This window comes from Phocoena sinus, chromosome 1, assembly GCF_008692025.1.
Source record: "Phocoena sinus isolate mPhoSin1 chromosome 1, mPhoSin1.pri, whole genome shotgun sequence".
Classification (NCBI taxonomy): Eukaryota; Metazoa; Chordata; class Mammalia; order Artiodactyla; family Phocoenidae; genus Phocoena; species Phocoena sinus.
In genome coordinates, this window is record NC_045763.1 from 162990925 (window position 1) to 163012092 (window position 21168).

General features: G+C 47.4%; 1 protein-coding gene across 6 annotated transcripts in view; it reads right to left on the reverse strand.

Annotated features, from left to right (window-relative positions):
* The window catches only part of EPHX1 (epoxide hydrolase 1), a 40751-nt gene that overhangs the window by 10202 nt on the left and 9381 nt on the right, over positions 1 to 21168 (reverse strand). For 5 of the 6 annotated variants that reach the window (XM_032622022.1, XM_032622032.1, XM_032622013.1 and 2 more), the window contains exons 2-3: positions 10208 to 10395; positions 7344 to 7524 (exon numbers count right to left, since the gene is read on the reverse strand). In XM_032622022.1, coding sequence (XP_032477913.1) covers positions 7344 to 7524; positions 10208 to 10390 — 364 coding nt within the window. In that variant the 5' untranslated portion in view covers positions 10391 to 10395. Of the gene's footprint in view, positions 1 to 7343; positions 7525 to 10207; positions 10396 to 13367; positions 13558 to 21168 lie in introns of those variants that run through there. The other variant, XM_032621994.1, reaches the window with a different exon arrangement.

Sequence of the window (21168 nt, forward strand, 5' to 3'; positions counted from 1 at the left end):
TATCCATCGTATGACCAATTTTCGTAAACAGTCATATGTATGCGTATGTTTACACCGTGTGCATAGGTATTTTAAAGTCTGAAGAGATAAACTACAAGAATATAAGAAGTAGTCCTCTCTGAGCAATAGAATTTCAAGTAAATTATTGGCTTTTTTGTGTTATAGGAACTACTAAATTTTTCTACAATGGACATATGCATAACTTTTTTTTTTTTTAAGTGGAGAAAATTTTTCTAAGGTAGAGTGCTGGGCACTGGAACACCATCCTGGCCAAGGGCAGGTGAATGGATTCCAGGCCCCACTAGAGTCCCTTTGACAGCAGCCCCTTCCCAGGCAAGTGGCCTGGATTGCGCCTGGGTGTTCAAGGCAAACACAGCCAGGGCTGCTGGCACACCTGGAACCCTCCACCACGAGGGCTGGCACTGATAGCAAGGTCTGTTGTTTATTCATTATACAAATAATGCATGTTTTCTATAGAAAACAGGAAACAGAGGTAAATCAAAAGGGGGGAAAAATCACATAGTAACCCCATGATCTGAAGAGAACATTGTGTTGTCTGTCCAACTTTTTGCAACAGATTTTTTTGGGGAACAATTTTACATTTATAGAAAAATAGTGAAGCTTGTACAGGAAGTTCCCATATACCACTACTCAGTTTCCCCTACTATTAATATCTCATGTTAGGATGGTACATTTGTTACAATGCATGAACCAGTACTGATACATTAATAACTAAAGTCCATACTTTAAGTATGCAGATTTCCTTAGTTTTTTTTTTTTTAAGTTTTAATTTTTTTAATTTTATGGTGGTAAGAACATCTAACACGAGACCTACTGTCTTCACAAAGTTTTAAGTGTATATATAGTTCAGTATCATTATCTACAGACGCAATGTCCTTCAGCGGATCCTTAGAACTTACTTATCTGCTGTAACTGAAACTTTGTACCCAGTAATTAGCAACTCTCCAGTTCACCCACCTCCCAGCCCCTGGCAACCACCATTCTTCTCTCTTTGACAATTTTAGATACCTCATGTGAGTGGAATCACGCAGTATTTGTCCTTCGGTGATTGGCTTATAACACCGAGCATAATGTTCTCAAAGTTCATCCATGTTGTCACATATTGCAGGATTTCCTTCTTTTTAAAGGCTGAATAATATTGGTATATACAAACAATGGAATATTACTCAGATTTCCTTAGTTTTTACCCAATGTCCTTTTTCTGTTCCAGGATCCCATCCAGGACACATTACATTTATCTGTCATGTCTCCTTAGGCTCCTCTTTGGCCGTTCAGACAGTTCAGACTTTTTTAAAAAGAGAGAACATAACTTTCTTTTAACAAAAACAGAATCCTACATACATTCTATTTTGGAACCTCATTTTTTTCACTTAACAATATATCCTGGGTGTCCTATGCTGCTAAATTTACTCCTAAAGTTTATTTTAGTAGGTAATTTTATCTCCTTTGGAACACAGAGCATGATGTGAGATTATTTTTGATTCGAATTCTATCAATCACATCATCATTTGAGTTTAAAGTTAGAAAAAACACACATATACATCCATTCTTGTGTATGCATGGGCTATCCCTGGAAGCATATGTTTTTGTTTAATAAATTTATTTATTTATTTATTCATTATTTATTTATTTATCTTTGGCTGCACTGGGTCTTCGTTGCTGCACACAGGCTTTCTCTAGTCACGGTGAGCGGGGGCTACTCTTCATTGCGGTGGCTTCTCTTGTTGCGGAGCATGGGCTCTAGGCGTGTGGGATTCAGTAGTTGTGGCATGTGGGCTCAGTAGTTGTGGCTCACGGGCTCTAGAGCACAGGCTCGGTAGTTGTGGTGCACGGGCTTAGTTGCTTCGCGGCACGTGGGATCTTCCCTGACCAGGGCTCGAACCTGTGTCCCCTGCAGTGGCAGGCGGATGCTTAACCACTGCGCCACCAGGGAAACCCCTGGAAGCATATGTTTAACGGAAGCAGACACTGTCCCTGGGGAGGGACAAGAGGGAGACTTCCTTTTAGCTCTGTCTCCTTCTGTACTTTTTGAATTTTAAACACGTAAATTTTTAAAATTAAAAAAAAATGTTAAAATATGCCCTATGGGGCTTCCCTGGTGGCGCAGTGGTTGGGAGTCCGCCTGCCGATGCGGGGGACCGGGTTCGTGCCCCGGTCCGGGAGGATCCCACGTGCCGCGGAGCGGCTGGGCCCGTGGGCCATGGCCGCTGGGCCTGCGCGTCCGGAGCCTGTGCTTAGCAACGGGAGAGGCCACAGCAGTGAGAGGCCCGCGTACCGAAAAAAAAAAAAAATATATGCCCTATGGGCCCCCCTTCCCTTTGGGGAGGAAACACTCTCTCAGTTGCCTTACGTGGTACCGGTAGGTTCTCTGTGCCCAAGCTGCTGGGTCAGAATCGAGAAGCCAAACTGGGCTCAGAGGGTAGCACTGGGCCTGGCCAGCGGGTGAGGGGAGGCGGTGGTCACAGCCTAGGGCCCGAGCTGAAACTGCGGCCACAGGTGAAGGAAGAACAGACAGGCTGGGAGGCTGGAGAGCTGGGTTCTGGCCCTGAACCTCCACTTCCCTGCGACTCGGGCGATTCCCCCCTCCCGTCTGGAGGTGATGGGCTACATTCCCCGGAGGCCTCTGAAGCCCCTGAATGTCTCAGACTCTCTGAGAACAGAGACTGATCTGTGGCAGGAGGCCCAGGACATGGGCTGGAGCCAGAAGCTCATCACAGAACAAGAAAGTGGCAGGAACAGGGAGGCCGAATAAGGAGGCTAGTGGAGATGAGGACAGAACATCGGGGAGGGGTCAGAGGTTGAGCCTTGAGCAGCCTGGAGCACAGGGGTCAGTGCAGAGACAGAAAGGACCCCAAAAAGGTCCAAAAGTGAGGGAGGAGGATAGCAGCAGAGAGAGTGACGAGGGAGCCTTCTTGGGCCAAGAAGGCTTTTCCTTGGGCTGGGGAGCCAGGAAAAGAGACACGTTGAAGGCGTGCTGGGCCCAGGGCTGGGAGGTGGCCAGCTCAGCACTGTGGCGGGGGCAGATGGCACGTGAAGCCGGGTCCAGCAGGAGGACCCACACTGCAGGGCCCGGGGCCAAGGCCAAGCTGCAGGCCTAGGGAAGTGACTGAACTGCACACGAAGTGGGCTGCTTCCGTGATAAACTCCACGCAAGAAACTACCCCCTTTGGAGCACTTGGACCCTGAGAAGGTTTTGTGCTATAAACACTTGATATCCTGTGATGTCGTGAGGAGCCCTGAGACGGTCCAGTGGGGTAAGGCTTTCTCAAGCTTGCAAGCCTCCAGGAAGGAAACAGCCCTTTAATGCCTCTTGCCTCTGGGTTTTGGAACATGCTGTTCCCTCCTCTGGACAACTTTCCCCACACACACCTGGCAAACTCCCATCCATCCTTGAAGTTTCAGCCTAGATGCCTCCTCTTCCACGAAGCCTTCCCTTACACTCCCAGGTGGCATGTGGGGCTCACAAAGTTCCCGGAGCCTCTTCCCTCATAGCACCCCTTACCACATGCTATAATCACCCCCGAGAGCCTGTGAGCTGGGAAGGCAGGGACCTTGTCTTCTCTGACTGTGTGTCACAAGCAGAATGCTTGGGTACAGGAGGTGCCCTGTCAATATCTGCCGGATGGACACTGAAGAGCTGGGGTAACAGAAGGAGCCGAGTCAAACCCAAGGGAGCCAGGCATCTGGCACCAGGGATCCAAAAGGCAACCTTTGGGGCTTCCCTGGTGGCGCAGTGGTTGAGAGTCCGCCTGCCGATGCAGGGGACACAGGTTCGTGCCCCGGTGCGGGCAGATCCCACATGCCGCGGAGTGGCTGGGCCCGTGAGCCATGGCCACTGAGCCTGCGCGTCCGGAGCCTGTGCTCCGCAACGGGAGAGGCCACAACAGTGAGAGGCCACAACAGTGAGAGGCCCGCGTACCGCAAAAAACCCACAAAAAACAAAAGGCAAGCTTCGTAAATTACATACAAGGAACTGTAGGTACTTTGGCTTAGATAAAATGGTTTAGATCCTCTTGTTAGGCTCATGACAGAAGGTATCAAAGTCCTCTAAAGTGCCCAGCAACAACTGGTTTATATTTAGAATTATTCTCCTACTTATTGAAGTTACAGATTTAAAAATTATTCTTCAACTTTCTGAAGTTACAAATTTCAAATTTAAAGCTCTTCATTAAGCATTTGAGTTCAACTTACAGATATTATTCTATATATTTCTTAATCTAGCAAATGTTGACAGTTATTCCCCAGGAACCTTTGATTAATGGGGCTGCATGTCTATACTTGCTTTATGACACTCCCTTAAACACTGTATAATTTCAATTTCCTTTATAAGAACTTTACTTGATTTGACTAACCAGTATATCGTCCACAAACTTTAAGTAACTCTCAGAATTTTAATAAATTAAATTTATAAATATGGTAAGGCTTAAATCTTCCAATATTGCATATAAACACAGGAAGATTTTCATATAAAAATCACAGGTCTAGGGCCTTCCCTGGTGGCGCAGTGGTCGAGAGTCCGCCTGCCGATGCAGGGGACACGGGTTCGTGCCCCGGTCCGGGAAGATCCCATATGCCGCGGAGCGGCTGGGCCCGTGAGCCATGGTCGCTGAGCCTGCGCGTCCAGAGCCTGTGCTCCGCAACGGGAGAGGCCACAGCAGTGAGAGGCCCGCGTACCGCAAAAAAAAAAAAAAAAAAAAAAAATCACAGGTCTAAATCCATGACTCAATTACCCACTTTAAATTAGTACTGAAAAGTCATATCTGTTACTTGCAAAGGCCGAATTCTCTTAAACATTACAAATATCTAAAATTTCAAACACGTGCAATTTCTTCAATATGAAAAATTATTGGTAGAGCAACCCACAGAATGGGAGAAAATATTTTCAAATCACATTATCTCATAGGGGATTAATATCCAGACTATATAGAGAACTCCTAAAACTCAACAACAACAACAAAAAACAAAGAACCCGATTCAAAAATGAACAAAGGACTTGAGTAGACATTTCTCCAAAGAAGAAAAACAAATGGCCAACAAGCACATGAAAACGTGCTCAACGTCATTAATCATTAGAGAAATGTAAATCAAACCCACAATGAGATACTACCACTTCACACCCGTTAGGCTGGCTATTACAAAAACAAAAACAGAAAATAACAAGTATTGGCAAGAATATGGAGAAACTGGGAATCTTGTACACTTCAAAAAATATTTACTCATTTTATTATTTTTCATCCCCAAATACATATAAATGAAAACCTACTCTTCAAATGCAGGGAGGTCCTTGCCTATAATGTAGTATTTATTACATTTACATTACAAAACATTCTCATATGAAAATCAGTATGCAGCTCTTTCACACGCAGTTTTATACATACTCACACACAATATATGTAAGCAGTGGACTTTTCTACTTACATATTCCTCTGGTGGAAAATTAGGAAACTGGGCAATTCCCACACTTTTCAGCCTTGGGAAGGTAAATACAACCTCTCTGAACATTTTTTAAGAAGATGAATTTAAAATGGTGCAACTGCTAGGAAAAACAGTATTAAAGTTCCCCCCCCAAAATCAGCATAGAATTACTATTTGACTCAGCAATTTCACTTCTGGGTATATACCCAAAGAACAGAAAGCAGAAACATAAACAGATATTTGTACACTCATAATCATAGCAATATTTTTCACAATAGCTAAAAGGCAGAAGCAACCCAGGTGTCCACTGACGGATGAATGGATAAGCAAAATGTGCCATATCTATACCACGGGGTATTATTCAGCCTTAGAAAGGAAATTCTGACACATGTTACAACATGGATGAACCTTGAGGACATTATGCTAAGTGCAATAAGCAAGTCAAAAGGACAAATACTGTATGATTTCATTCATATGAGATACTTAGATTCAGAATCATATTTAAATTCATAGAGACAGAAAGCAGAATGGTGGTTTCCAGAGGCTAGGGAGAGGGAGGGAATGAGGAATTATTGCTTAATGAGTACAGAGTTTCAGTTTATTTATTTATTTATTATTTATTTATTTACTTTTGGCTGCGTTGGGCCTTCATTGCTGTGCTCGGGCTTTCTCTAGTTGCGGCGAACGAGGGCTACTCTTCGTTGCGGTGCACAGGCTTCTCACTGCAGAGGCTTCTCTTGTTGCGAAGCACAGGCTCTAGGCACGCGGGCTTCAGTAGTTGTGGCACGCAGGCTCAGTAATTGTGGCTCCCGGGCTCTAGAGCGCAGGCTCAGTAGTTGTGGCACCCGGGCTTAGTTGCTCCGCGGCATATGGGATCTTCCCGGACCAGGGCTCGAACCCGAGTCCCCTGCACTGGCAGGCGGATTCTTAACCACTGTGCCACCAGGGAAGTCCCCAGAGTTTCAGTTTTGCAAAATAAAAAAAGTTCTGAAGATAGATGGCTGTGCTGGCTGGATAACAATATAAAAGTACTCCACTGTGGCGTTACACATAACAATGTACACTTAATGGTTTAAATGGTCAACTTTATATTATGTGTATTTTACTATAATTAAAAACAGATAAATTTGTAAAAATTAACAGCATGAGTTTGATTTTCTTAAGCATTTCTATATTTGATTCTAAATCTTTCTGGGGCTAAAAAAATGTTTTTCCACTTAGGAAACTATTATCTCATCCCAAATGATCTTAGGTTACTTTCCCAAGAACATTTTGAGAGATACCTTCCCTTCCAGATGAAGTTGGGTGACAACCTGTGATACTGTTGGGACAGGAGATCTAGAGCTACAGAGACAGGACAGTTTTTATTCGGACCTTGACTGACAGGCTGAGCACCCTTGAACAGTCACAGCATCATGGACTCCAAAGCTTCAAGGAGGGGCTGACTGACCGAGGCCACGCCCAGATCTAAATCTTATCTCCATCCTCTCAGAGATTGTTCTATCACTGAAGTGGACTGTGCATTTCTTTGGTTTTTAATTTATTTATAGGTTTTCCTGTTTAGCTCTAAAGACCATTGGATCTGTTGGGGTTCTGCATTATTTTTGCATCCTCGTGGCGTTATACCTTCCAAATACATCTCAGTGACCAATAATTGAATTCTAGGTCTCCGGGCTTTATCTAAGTCATGTCCAGTATCTAAGGAAGGTGGTTCTTTTTTTTTCTGCCGCACTGGGAGGCATGCGGGATCTTAGTTCCCTGACTACGGCTGGAACCCATGCCCCTGCAGTAGAAGCGCAGAGTCTTAACCACTGGACCACCAGGGAAGTCCCTAAGTCACGTCCAGTACCTAAGAAGGCCGTTCCTGTGATATACATCCCCCTCCAGCTGGTGTTCTGGTAACATACCTTCAATCTTAGTCTTGAAGTGAGGATATCTGTTAAGATTCTCCACCTGCTTCCTCCAGTCAAATTCATTCCGCCAGTAGGAGATGACTTTCTTCAGATAGTTGGAGTTGAAACCGTAGTGGAAGCGGCTGTCCTCCAAAGGTGGGGTTAAACGGACCTTGTCAATCCTCTGGTGTAAATCCTGGAGCAAAATGCAGGACCCCAAGTAGATAAGGTGAATGAGGCAGAGCACAAGAGAAAGTTTGTTTCCAGAAGACAGTTCCAAACCCTGCAGCCACAAGACCCAAATATTATATATTTTATAACATTATTATATTACATAAAATGTATAATATATATTTTATATTATTATATTTTATTTATATATTTATAATTTATATATATTTATTTTATATTATATACAATATTTTATATTATATCCTAGATATTATATGTAATATATTATATATTAATTATATATATTAATATAGTTAATATATATGATAACATATGATATATATTATATAATTATATTAATGTATATTATATATAATATGTATAGCAGAGGCAAAGCAAAGTTTCACCAGACAAGGTGAGGAGACTCCTGGTCTGCACACTTGTGCTCTGGGTTGTTAGGTTTATCCCAGAAGAAACCTCCTGGCTTCCCACAGCGGTGGCTGTTCCCCAAACATATGTTCTTCACTTTCGACTTCAGGATGACTTCTCATCTTTCAGTTTTTAAATGTATGAACAATACAGATCTTTAATTTATCGAGGCTTATATATAGCAAGGGTTGGCAAACTTTTCTGTAAAGGGCCAGATCATAAATATCTTAGGCTTTTTGAGCTGCAGCTACTCCACTCTGCCCTTGTAGTGTGGAGACAGCCGTGGATGGTACACGGACAAATGGGCATGGCTGTGCTCCAAAAAAACTTTATTTATGGACACTGAAATTCGATGTCACGTAATTTCCACATGTCGCAAAGTATTATTCTTCTTTTGATTTTTTTCCAACCATTTAAAGTGTAAAAACTATTCTTAGCATGGGAGCTGTACAAAAGCAGGTGGCAGACTACATATAAAACAGATAATCAACAAGGACCTACTGTATAGCACAGGGAACTCTACTCAATATTCTGCAATAACCTATATGGGAAAAAAATCTGACAAAAAATGGATATATGTCTATGTATAACTGAATCACTTTGCTGTACACCTGAAACTAACACAATCTTGTAAATCAACTATACTCCGATATAAAATAAAAATTAAATTAAAAAAAAAAACAGGTGGGGCTTCCCTGGTGGCACAGTGGTTGAGAATCTGCCTGCTAATGCAGGGGACACGGATTCGAGCCCTGGTCTGGGAGGATCCCACATGCCGCGGAGCAACTGGGCCCGTGAGCCACAGCTACTGAGCCTGCGCGTCTGGAGCTTGTGCTCCACAACAACAGAGGCCGCGATAGTGAGAGGCCCGCGCACCACGATGAAGAGTGGCCCCACTTGCCACAACTAGAGAAAGCCCTCGCACAGAAACGAAGACCCAACACAGCCATAAATAAATAAATTAATTAATTAATTTAAAAAAAAAACAGGTGGCAGGATGGATTTGCTGACTCTGATACGCAGCACTGAACGATACAGTATATCCTAACTCAGTTAGGATAAAAATGACAGACCCGGAGAGAAGGTACAAGTCTCACGGGCAGGCGTGCCTCAAGCTGAAAGAGCAGCTCCAGCTGGGGAAGTTCAAGTTGGTCCACGGAGCCTCTCAAGTGTTACCCTTCCCAGAGTGTCCTCCCAAGCACTGCAGTAACCTCCACACAGATTTTAGGAATGTCATACGCTGAGCCTAGGAACCCACTAAAGGAGGTATCGACAGGGCTCAGCCTCTGTCCTCAATAGCGACACCTCGTCAAGTGCTACCAAGGGAACCTCAGTCTGGCTTCTCTTGGGTACAGCTGTCTCCGCTCTTTAATCCCATCCTCCTGAGCGCTCCCATGACTTTTTATCGGCACCTCTTACCGCATTTATCTCTATTAATCATTAACGTTTCTCTGTCCACATTTCTCAACTGCTGGACTAGGAGCTCTTTGAGGGAAGGCTCTCCCTCTTCTTCTAAGCACCCAGCACAGGGCCTGCACACAGTAGGTGCTCCCACACCCACAAAATGAAAAAAGGATGAGTAGGGACATTGCAGGTCCCACCCACCCTCCTGGCCCTGCTCAAGCCTCGCTCTCAGATCAGCCCACCCCACGATCATGTCCATCCATCCTGATTCCAGCCCCGTGCAGGGGACGGGCCTAGGCTTTGGAGTTAGACAGATCTGAGTTTAAACCCTCTGCTTATTATCTCGGTCGCCTTGGGTCAGTTGCTTTGCCTCTCTGAGCTTCACTTTCTGCATGACCGCAGGGATTGCATGTGACTACAAGGGGGCTGACACACAGTAGATGCCTGGCCACGGCTGGCCCTGTGCCAGGTTCTCTGTGCAGCAGCATTTATGTCACCACGGCCTTGCTTCTCACTCACAATCTCCACCCAGGCCCTGAGCCGACAAGCTCACTCCCAGGGTTTCAGGTGGGGCACCAAGGAGGCAAAACCAGCTGCTTTCTGTGACCCTTGGGTCCGGCTGGCACCCACTTGCCGGCCTGGGTACTGCTCGGGCCTTGGGAAGGGGAAGGCGGAAACAGGGGAGGGAAGGAGCAGAAGGGATGGGTGGGCAGAGCAGGAAAGCCCAGTGGGAGAAGAGTAGGCGAAAAAACACCCCCCCACAAGAGGAGCACTTCCCAAGCCCCTCCCCATCCCAGCCCCAGCCTGAGGCGCAGCCCCAGAAGGGACCTCCCCGTCCTCCCCACTGCTCCCTCATCTGGAAAGAGGTGCCTTACATTGATCTCCTCGTCTGACGTTTCCACCTTGAATGGGCGGATGCTCTCGTCCTCCCCAGCTGTGGGCCTCACCCCGGGCCCCCACCATCCATCTTCAAGTGGCAAAGTTTCCTCCTTGTCCTTGGAGACGAACCAGTAGATGACAAAGCCCAGCACTAAGGCGAGGAGTATTTCCAGCCACATGACTCCTGCAAGGGGGATAGAATCCACCTTGACCTCTGGCCGGAAACGCCAGATCCCCGACTTCTTTCCCACCCAACCCTCGACTTTAGGTACTTTTGACCTGAAAAAAATAATATTATAAGCATAGTATGGAAAAATTGGAAAACAACAGAAAAAGACACAAAAATCACCCATAATCCTACTGAGCTATGAAATTCATGAGTCAAATTTGGAAAAGGTGAAGCTGTGTTGGCTTCCGTACAGCCCTGGGTGGTGGGCCTGCATTTCTGAGGCCTCATGGTTCTCTGAGGGGCCTCTGGCTCCAGACGCTTCGGAGAAGCTTCTCTCCACCCCCGTGACACCTTCCCCAACGGGAGGCGCAGGGACTTCTCTGAGTGGTGGGCTCAGGAGAGGAGATAGAGCCATACTTGCCCCTTGCTGTCTCTCTCTGAGGGGGGGTCTGTCCTCAGGGTACCCATAGGGGTAAGAAGGGAGGTGTGAAGAGCTGGGAAGTTAAGTTCATTCGGGGTGGGGGAGTGTTCAGTGGCCCAAACATGGCTATATATCTCAGTTGGTTGTCAACAGCTTTATTGAGATATAATTCATATACCATGTAATTCACTTGTTTAAGGTGTACAACCCGGTGGTTTTTAGTATATTCACAGATATGTGCAACCATGACCACAATTTTAGAACATTTTCACCACCACAAAGAGGAACCCTGTACCCTTTAGCTATCACCCTGCTTTGTCCCTCACACCACCCAAGGCCCCAAGCAACCACTAATCTACCTTCTGCCTCTATAGACTTGCCTATTACATTTCATATCAACTCAGCTCTTTTAACACTCATTAGTCTGATTCCCCTGCTTTTTTCTCAGAAGAGGAAGAAAGAACTTAGTTCCTGCAAACCAATACCAGGCTGACACTGGCCCAGCATTATTATCTAGCTCCTCATCTTGCACATTCCCAGGGGAAGTAACCGCCCGAAGGTTCACATTCAGAGAAATGTGCGTGAATACGGGCACCGTCCTCGGGCCTGAGCCAGCAGAGGGTCTGCTGGATGCAGGGCAGTCAGGACCCAACCAGAGGAGAAAGCATGGATCTCAGGTGAGGCCTCAGCAGATCCACTTCCCAGGCCCATCCGGACTCTCCCTTGGAAAACTGGGGCAGGAGGAGGACGCTGTTAGCAAACCCACCCTAGGGTGCCCTCTATCTGCTACAGGACTCTGCTGGGGGCTTGCTGAGGCTCTGAGGTTTGCTCCTGCCAAGAAAAGAAAGCAGGCACAGGCTTCTCCCGCCTCCCACAGAGAGACGCTCTGTCCCTCCCAGGAAATCCTACCCTTTGAGAACAGGGAGAAAAGCCAGCTGCTAGTCTCTGTGGTATTCAAAGGCAGGACTAGGCTTAGGGATTGTGGGGCACTGGGGCGCATGTGGGAAAAGGCAGAAGGCAGAGAGCACAGCTGCCCCCAGCAGCAGGAGCAGATGGACACAGTTCACCCAGTGGGAGGGTCACGACACAACAGTCTGGAGATGGGAAGGCAAGGACTGTGTCTATCCTGGTCCCTGCCCTGACCCCAGTGCCCGGCATAATGCCTGCCCAGAAAGGCACTTTGCCAATATCTGTGAAATCAGCATACACGGTAGAAGCAAATAAGATAAATTTTGCAGGATGTTGTCAAGCACAGAGAGGCCAAGAGCACAGTTGTCACTTGCTGCTGGGATATAAATGCCCAACTTTCCCTTTTCTGCATAGAATTATTCCAGTGCTTTCACTTGTCCACATGAGCTCTGAGCTCTCACCCTTTGATCAGCTCCTTGGGAAGCAGCCAGGGAAGCAGAGCTGTGGAGTTAGGGGCCTGCAGGAGAGGTGGGGCGGCTGCAGGTGCCACCCTCACTCCCCACTGCCTTTTTTAAATTTTTAATTTATTTGTTTTTTAGGGGTTTTTTTGGCTGCATTGGATCTTCGTTGCTGCACGTGGGCTTTATCTAGTTGCAGTGAGCGGGGGCTACACTTTGTTGCGGTGCGTGGGCTTCTCATGGAGGTGGCTTCTCTTGATGCGGAGCACGGGCTCTAGGCGTGCGGGCTTCAGTAGTTGTGGCATGTGGGCTCAGTAGTTGTGGCTCGCGGGCTCTAGAGCACAGGCTCAGTAGTTGTGGCACACGGGCTTAGTTGCTCCGCGGCATGTGGGATCTTCCCGGACCAGGGATCGAACCCGTGTTCCCTGCATTGGCAGGCAGATTCTTAACCACTGCGCCACCAGGGAAGTCCCCCCCCCCCCCCCCGCCCCACTGACTTTTAACAATTGCTGGGTCCTACCAACTTAGCAGATCTGATGTGTGTGTAGCGTAGTTATGTCCCCGGACTTCGACAGCAAACAGAACCACGAGAGAGAATGTTGAAATGATCAGTGTTCAAACACTGCATCTAAATTCAGGGAACCAGGACAAGGGGCACCATGATGGGCCACAGCCCAGGGCAACATAACAGATTCAAGGAGAAAGTTTAAAGCCCTTTCTCTTGCATCCTAATTAAGATAATAAGAATATTAGTCCTTGGTTCAAGGAGGGCGCTTTAGAGCCACTGATCTCAGATTACAAAGCGAGCTTTACTGCAGTGTGTTAATCTGCCACCTATTAACCGCCCTTTATTTAATACCGGGTACTAAACGCACACGAAGTAAGGCGCTCTAGGTTAGCCAGGTGTAACAGGTATTGACTGTCTGCCGGTGGGTTTTCCAGGGATGTGATAAACCATGGCCCATACAAATCCACCTACTAAGGAGTCAAAATTCATTGAACTTGACTTTCCTTTTCACTTAAGGTAAGAGTCAGAGCAGGCAAGGGACTTGCCCCAAATCGCATCGCACTTGTGAGGATTAGAATTTGTAGTCAAAGCATTCATTCCCTGTCTGTCATTGGGCATGTTGCTCCTGCCAACCCCGCCCCCATCCCATCTTGTCTCCCTTCAGCATGTTTTCAGCCTCAAGCCTTCATACCTGCTCTTTGGGACCCTCAGAGCACAGGAGCCACGACTGCACGCGGGCCGCGGCCGTCTACCCGAGTGGGTCTCTCAGGCCTGCACATTTTTTTTCCGAAAAATTAAATAATAAACAAGACCTTCCCCTTGCTGGTGCACAGGAGCTGCGGGTCCATGACGAAGGAGGTCAGCGAGCTCCGAGAAGAGGCGGGGCCTCAGAGTCCGACCAATCAGAGTTCAGGGGCCCCCTGCGTCCTTAGGTTTAACTCCGCCCCCACGCTCCCCGGTAGGGAGGGAGAGCCGAGACGCCCACCCCCGGGGCGTGAAGAGTCTGGGCGTGCCGGGCGCCGGCGGGACGGCTACCCGGGTGCCGCGGCTGCCCTCAGGCCTCCGGCCCTCCTTGGCTAGGACTGCTGGTTTACTTAGAGTATGAGGAAAGTGTAAGTTTGAGGCTCAGGAGGGAAGGCGCCGCTCTGCCTGCCCAGCTCCCTGCACAGTGCAGGCCAGGGCGTGGAGCCAGCTGGTGACTCTCCTCCCCAGGGCGGGCTCCATGGGGTTGGACTCCCCATCTCCCCCAGTGGGGAGGAGCACCATTCACCGGGAAACCCAAGGCCAGCTGGACTCTGGCTGCCGCAGCCTGGGTTGCGGAGGCGACAGCCCTTACCTGCCTCCCCTCCCCCAAGGCCTCTCTAGGCCAGTTGGCACCTGAGATGAAGAGTAGGGCTGCATCAGCCCAACCTCCCTGGGTCGGCCAGTTGCTAGGTTGGAACCACTGAACCTCCAAGCTAAAGAGGAACTCAGCAACGTGAGTTCACCCCCCTCACTTCATAGCTGGGGAAACTGAGGCCAGGGGTGGCCGTGACTCACCCCAGGTCATGTGGCCAGGGAGCAACACATCTGGAACAAAGGGAGAAAAGGACTACTGCCCTCGCTGCCCTCTACTGTAACTGCTCTAGGGCAGGGCTTCTCAACCTCAGCACAACTGACATTTTGGACCAGATAGTTCTTTGTTATGAGGCCTGTCCTGTGCATTGTAGGGTGTTTAACAGCATCCCTGGCCTCTACCCAGTTATACCAGCTCCACCTCCTCCCCTACCCCCACCCCCACTCCACCACGCCCCGTGTGACAACCAAACATATCTCCAGATATGGCCAAATGTTCCCTGGGAGGGAAATTGCCCTCAGTGCAGAACCCATGCTGCAGATCAGCGGTTCCAACTTCAGGATGTGTTAGAATCACCTGAGAAGCTGTTAAACGATTCAAGGGATCTGGGGTATGGCCGGAGAATCTGCATTTCTAACTAGTTCCCAGGTAATGCTGCTGCTGGTGGTCTGGGGACCACACTCTGAGAACCTTTGCTCTAGACTGAATTATAAAGTCTAAGAAGGCTGGCTATCTGTCTTGCTCCCCAAGGTATCCCAGTGAGCACCGAGCCCAGTTCTGGCAGATGCAGGAATCTCACCAACAGCTGTTGAATAAACACTTGGGCCTGACCGAGGTGGGAGGGACTGTGGCCCTTCTATAGGATCAAGAAGCAAAGAGAAAATTCCATCTCCAAGGTGAGCAGACAATCCCAGAGCCTCTCTCTGCACACAGACTGGTAAGTTGGTCCCGTGCAGATTCCCCAAGCTGCCCTCCTGGTTGTAACCCTCAGGGGGAAGGGTGGACCCATGACTCCACATCCATGGTGTCCAAGATCCCAGTTAGAAATTTGAAGAAAATGCTACAGTTCCAGGGGGGCCTGCTGCCCCCACAGCCAGGCCTGTGAAAGCCTCAGCAGCCTGACTATCACGTTTTACCAACCCTCTTTTCCCAGGGAGGAGAAATTCCATAATCTGTCCTCACAGCCTGCAAGCTACAGGCTAAACTCCTAGCCAGCCCCAGGAGGCACCCCGACTCGAGCCTGGAGCCATACAAGGCAGTTTCTCTGTCCCCCACAAACAGACCTCCAAATCCTGGGACAACCCTCCATTTCCCCCATCAGAACCCTGCTCTTCCTCCCTCAGGAGCCCGCAAAATCTCTTGTCCGTGAGCTGCCCTTGACCCCATGGCAGTGTGTATCTATGTTTGCCCCTGAACTCTCACCCCAGTGGGCTCAAGGCCTGAGGGTAACAGGCATCTTAGGGAGGGCTTCCTTGGACACTGCTGTGAGCACTTTGTATCATTTGACCCATTAATCCTCACAACAATCCCACTTTACAGATGAGAAAACCAAGGTTGTGTAACTCGTCTGAGATCACAGCCAGTAAAGGGGGTGGGGTTGGGGGGGAAATGTGGCAGGATTCTAATAATGACAGCCAGACCCACAACCCCACAGAACTGAATACTGTAATAGCCAAGCCCGTCGTGACAAAGAGAGCTGGCGGAGGCTCAGGGAGACCACATGGCTCTGCTCAAGGTCACCAGGGGTTATGAGCTAGCTCAGGCCTGCCTGGGGCAGGGGGACTGCTGAGAGCTTGGAAGGAAGCTGGGGAGATGCCTTCCAAGTCACCTTCCTTGCAGGTGTCTTTCCTATCTTCCCCCAACCCCTCTGCCCCCTCCAGCTAGAATGCGATCTTCTGTTTCTTCTGTCTTCCCCGTGGCTCCAAGCACAGGGCTCTGCCCACGGAGGCGCTCAGTGTCAGTGCAGGCACACACTTGAAGCTGCAGGGCTGGGGTTTCAGGCCCACCTCTGGCTGGTGGGCCTCAGTCTTACCACTGGACTCAGGTAAGACGTTGACCTTTAAGATGGAAGGGTCTGTGGAGGGTCCCCTCAAAACTGGAATTGAGGTAACAGTGCTAGAGATAAACTAGGATGAATCAAAATGTAACAGGAGACTTTCGTACAATCCCTCTGGAAGACTGTTTGGCAGAATCTCCTAAAACTGGGCAGATACAAACGCTGTGACTCACCAACTCATTCCTAGGTATAGATCCAACCAAGATGTGTCCACGTGTTTACCAAAAGTCACAAATGACAGCACGATCCCATCCGATCTGTAGAAGCCAAAAACTAGAAACAATCCAGATGTCCTTCCACCACAGATGATGGTCTCTTGACACAAGGGAACACCATACAATGAGAACAGACGATCTGTAACTACACACAGTGACAGGGATCAATCCCACAAACAGTGCTGGGCCAAAGATGCCAGACACAGACACAGAAGAGCACACACCGCATGACTCCACTTATATAAAGGACATAGACAAGCAAACCGAATCTGTAGTAAGAGACTGGAGGATAGCACTTTCCTTTGGTATGGGGGCTGGAGCCCAAGCGCTATTTTGTAAACTCCCCAGTGAATACAGTGTGCAGACAGGGGACAGGTCCGTATGTAGCCCAGAAAAGAGAGGCCTCAAGAGCAAGACTGGGACGTGTGACTTAACAATGCAGGGGTGCGCTGAGCTGTCACGAGTGTGGGGTGACCACGGTCGCAGGCCTCCCTATAAGCCTGTATGCTGCCCCTCAACTGTGGCACCCCACCTGGGCTCTGATTCTCTACTCAGTGAGAACTACTGACTCAGAAGTCAGCCGCAGGTAAGCCTGATTCCTGGAGGAGGGTGGGACATTAGAGGGCAGACCTAGTCACTGGGTCCCCGGGAACAAGGTGTCACCCCGTCCTGCCATACATCGAGGAAATGCAAACACCCTGTGAGTTTGGGGAAGCCTGGTGGCCCACTTCGGTGTTCCCATTTGAAGAGCCAGCCTGGCTTTCCTGGTAGAACCCCCGTTCCATGAGACATCGCCCCACCAACAGCAACTCGGACTACCTTTGACTTTAAGAACCGGGAACATTCTGGAGTTTACAGTAAAGGATCTTCTAGCTTGCTTCCCTGTTTGAGTAGTTCAAAGCCCAGCTCTGCCATTTACCAGCTGAGGGGCTTTGGACAAGTTACCAAACTGCTCTGAGCATCTGCGGCCCCCTCTGTAAAATGGGGATAACGCCGATCTCACAGACTCAAAACAGGTACTCTACCAATGTGTGTTCCTTCCCCTTCCCCCAAAGCCCTTATTACTGTGCCGAATCTTCATGCAGGAAGAGACCCCAGAGGACCCCATCCCTATTAGATGACTTAGGGATAAGCAGGCTGGGAGGAGGAAAGTGCATGGCGTGGGCATCTGCTGGCCTCCCCATGTGCCCTCACCAAGGACGGACTTGAAGGATAAGGAAAGCACAAGGTCACGTACATCTTGGCTACCAGTGTTTTGCAGTCCGTGCACCTGGGTAGTCCCCACTCTTCTGAGAAGTTACATTCTCAGTGTAAGGGAGCAGAATTCTGTTTACTAAGCCTCCCCGTTTCCAAGGAAAGCTATATTTATCTCTTCTGTGTGGTCAGCTCCTGCTGGTGTAGAAAATATTCTATCTACTTCAAAACATCAATAATTAGGAGACACCATGAAAACTTCAGAAGTAATACAATGCAAAACGAGAGTGCCTGCTTTATTATGCTAGCACCCGAAACTCGAGGTTAATTCATCTACTTGAAAAGTTCAGAAAATATATTTTATCTGATTAAGTTGTTTTGTTTTGTTTGTAATGCACTTTTCCAGAATACTGGCAAAATACTTTGCTGAGAGAATTGGAGAGCGGGTGGTAGCCTTTCAGAATGAAAGCATTTTTTTCTTGGAGCCACAGTACCCTTCCTTAAAAAATGAGTAGTTTGTCTAGTAAGGAAAATGCAGCTTTTGTTGTAAACTAGCCTAATTTTTTTAAAGACACAGTAACTGGAGGACAGTGGTCATTTAGTTCTAAAATGTTGAGCTGAGAGGTAAATCTGAGCAGCAGTTGACTACTCATAAGAAATGGGATTATATGAAGTTTAAGTCCCCACATTCTATACTGAAGCTTTGAGCATGCGCTTCTGAAACTTGGGAAAAAATTAGGAATTAGTTCAAGTTGAAGAAGTCAGTTGTGCAATATGGTGACCTTTACCCTTTAAAGATGCAAATAGAGCAATTTATTATTTTACTTTTCTTTTGTCTTTCTGGGTCTTACTCTAAAAGGACAATTTTAACTATAGGAGATCAAGTAAAAAGGGTGCTTAGTTCTCTAGGATTGCTAAAAGGAAACCCAGTCTAACAATTTCACTGAATGTATAGTATTTCTGTTATGCTTGGGGCAAAAACACAAGTTTTAAAGCATACGATTGGGACTTCCCTGGTGGCACAGTGGTTAAGAATCCACCTGCCAATGCAGGGGACATGGGTTCGAGCCCTGGTCCAAGCCCGTGCACCACAACTACTGAGCCTGTGCTCCAGAGCCCACGAGCCACAACTACTGAGCTCACATGCCACAACTACTGAAGCCCACACACCTAGAGCCCATGCTCCACAACGAGAGAAGCCACTGCAGTGAGAAGCCCGCACACCAAAACGAAGAGTAGCCCCCGCTCGCCGCAACTAGAGAAAGCCCGCCTGCAGCAACGAAGACCCAACGCAGCCAAAAATAATAAATAAATAAATAAATAAAAATACCGATGGAATTAAAAAGAAAAACATACGATTCCTTTATCTTATTTATTTTTGGCTGCGTTGGGTCTTTGTTGCTGTGCACAGGCTTTCTCTAATTGCGACAAGCAGGGCCTACTCTTGTTGTGGAGCATGGGCTCTAGGTGCACGGGCTCAATAGCTGTGGCACGTGGGCTCTAGAGTGGAGGCTCAGTAGTTGTGGCGCACGGGCTTAGCTGTTCTGTGGCACGTGGGATCTTCCCGGACCAGGGCTCGAACCTGTGTCCCCTGCATTGGCAGGCGGATTCTTAACCACTGCGCCACCAGGGAAGCCCACAATTCACTTTTAGATTGATACTGAAAGTTCAAGTGAAAACTCTTTTCTTGTAATTTGAATATGTAAAGTATCAAGAAATCATTTTGTTCTTTTAAAGTAAATAAGAGATTTGTATTGGTGCTGGAAAAGGAAGCATAAACTTGCTTTTGGATCAAAGGGCGGTTTAGTAGATGCTACCTATGACTATGAGCTGGGGTCTTTGCAGGCACAAGGAACAAGACACAGTCCTGTACCTGCTGAAGTGCATGCTCTAGTAGGACCGACAAACAGATGAACAAATAACACCTTTCTAATGATAGATACAATATATCTGCACAGATGGAAGAGAAGTGTGCAAAGTTAGAGTGGTAAGTCTGCCACAAAGGTTTCACAGAGGAGGGGGTCACTGAGTAGGGTTTTTAAGGATGAATAGGAGTTTACCAGGCAGAAAATAATGGTGGAATGGGGATAAATCTAGGGAGAAAAGAGAGCATGTGCAAAGGCATGGAAGTAAGAAAGTGCATGGTGTAAGCAAAGAACCACAAGAATCTACATCCATGTTCAGTGTAGAGCTGACGATTACAAACTTTGGAGTGCAGTCATTTAATTTCTATATTAGCTGAAAGGAGTCCCTACCTTATCTCTTTTATGAATTGTTACTTCATCATGTTGAAGCTGACTCAGGCGTTTAACTTATTAATCGTGTTTGCAATTCAGATGACCCTTCTGTAAATTAGATGCCAAGGGGAGTGAGGAAAGGAAATATACTTGGGAGGTGAGTATTTCATGGTTGCATGAGAAAAAGGTGGCCAGGGCAAGAGATTACTCAAAACCAACATTCCACCCCAGCTGCCCTTAGTGATTGGGCTGCTTCAGCAAATACGCCCTGAGACTGATAGTGTGGCAGACTGCCAGCTATGTTTTCCTCTTCGTTCTCAGCACTGGAATTTTTATTTTAGTTGGAGAAGCGCAGCTAAACACTACATTTCTTGGCCCTCTTTGCAGCTCAGTATGACAGGGTGATTAGGTGCTGACAAAGAGCTGGAAGTGTATTTGAGGCAGAGCCATCTGTGATCCAGACAGTACCTTTGTGTGAATTAGGAAAAGGCATCCATTCCTCAAAATACCATCACAAGATGAACCTAATATACTGCTTTGCCATATGCTAGAAAGCACTTGTAAATAAAATATAAATCCATGATGTTGATGATATGAATGGCATCCTTGTCCAGTGAACAACCTACACAAGAGTACATGGGTCCTGCATGTGTGTGGAAGACTATGTAGAGAGCCCTGACTCAGCTGGGAAGCACACCCTTTTGCCCTTCCCCTTTCTTTTCATGCCTCCTGGGACTCAGACATGATGGCTGGACTCTGGTAGCCATTTTGGACCATGAAGTGATCCTGAGGATGGAAATCAGAGATGATGGAAGGATCTTGCATTCACCATGGAGCCACCAGCCCAGGCCTGGACTGCTTACTCCCAAACTTCCTTTGTATGACAGGAAAATAAACTTCTATATTGTTTAATCCATTGTTATTTTGAGTTTTCTATTATATAAAGCCTAACATAATCCCAACTAACTGAGAAAGTCAGGGCGGAAAGAAAATATATCAAGCTCCCCCAGGGCACACACTCTTAAGAACAAACGCCCAGTCTTCAAATTTTTCAGTGCTCTATTACTGTTCCGTCTCTGGAACATTTATATGATAAATAAACATTTTCCTGCTGCCCCAATCACATAAAGGTATGTTCTCAAAAGACAGCAAAGAGGAAACAAACTTTCACTGAATATGCTTTTGCATGTTGAAAAAAAAAATTCTTTTTACCAAATGCATGTACTATCTACCCCAAAACAAAATAATTATACATTTAAAAAATATGGACAACCACAAGAGTGAGTCTTCCCTGTGATCCAGCTCCAACAGTGAGTCAGACACCTCGCAGCACCAGAACTGCGCAAATGCACTCAGCAGCTGAGCTGTGACTTCCCAGTGGCCAAGAAGCCCTGGAGACAAAGGTGAATCCGGAAACTCAGAAACCCATGGGCATCTGAGGGCCGGGGGCCTGG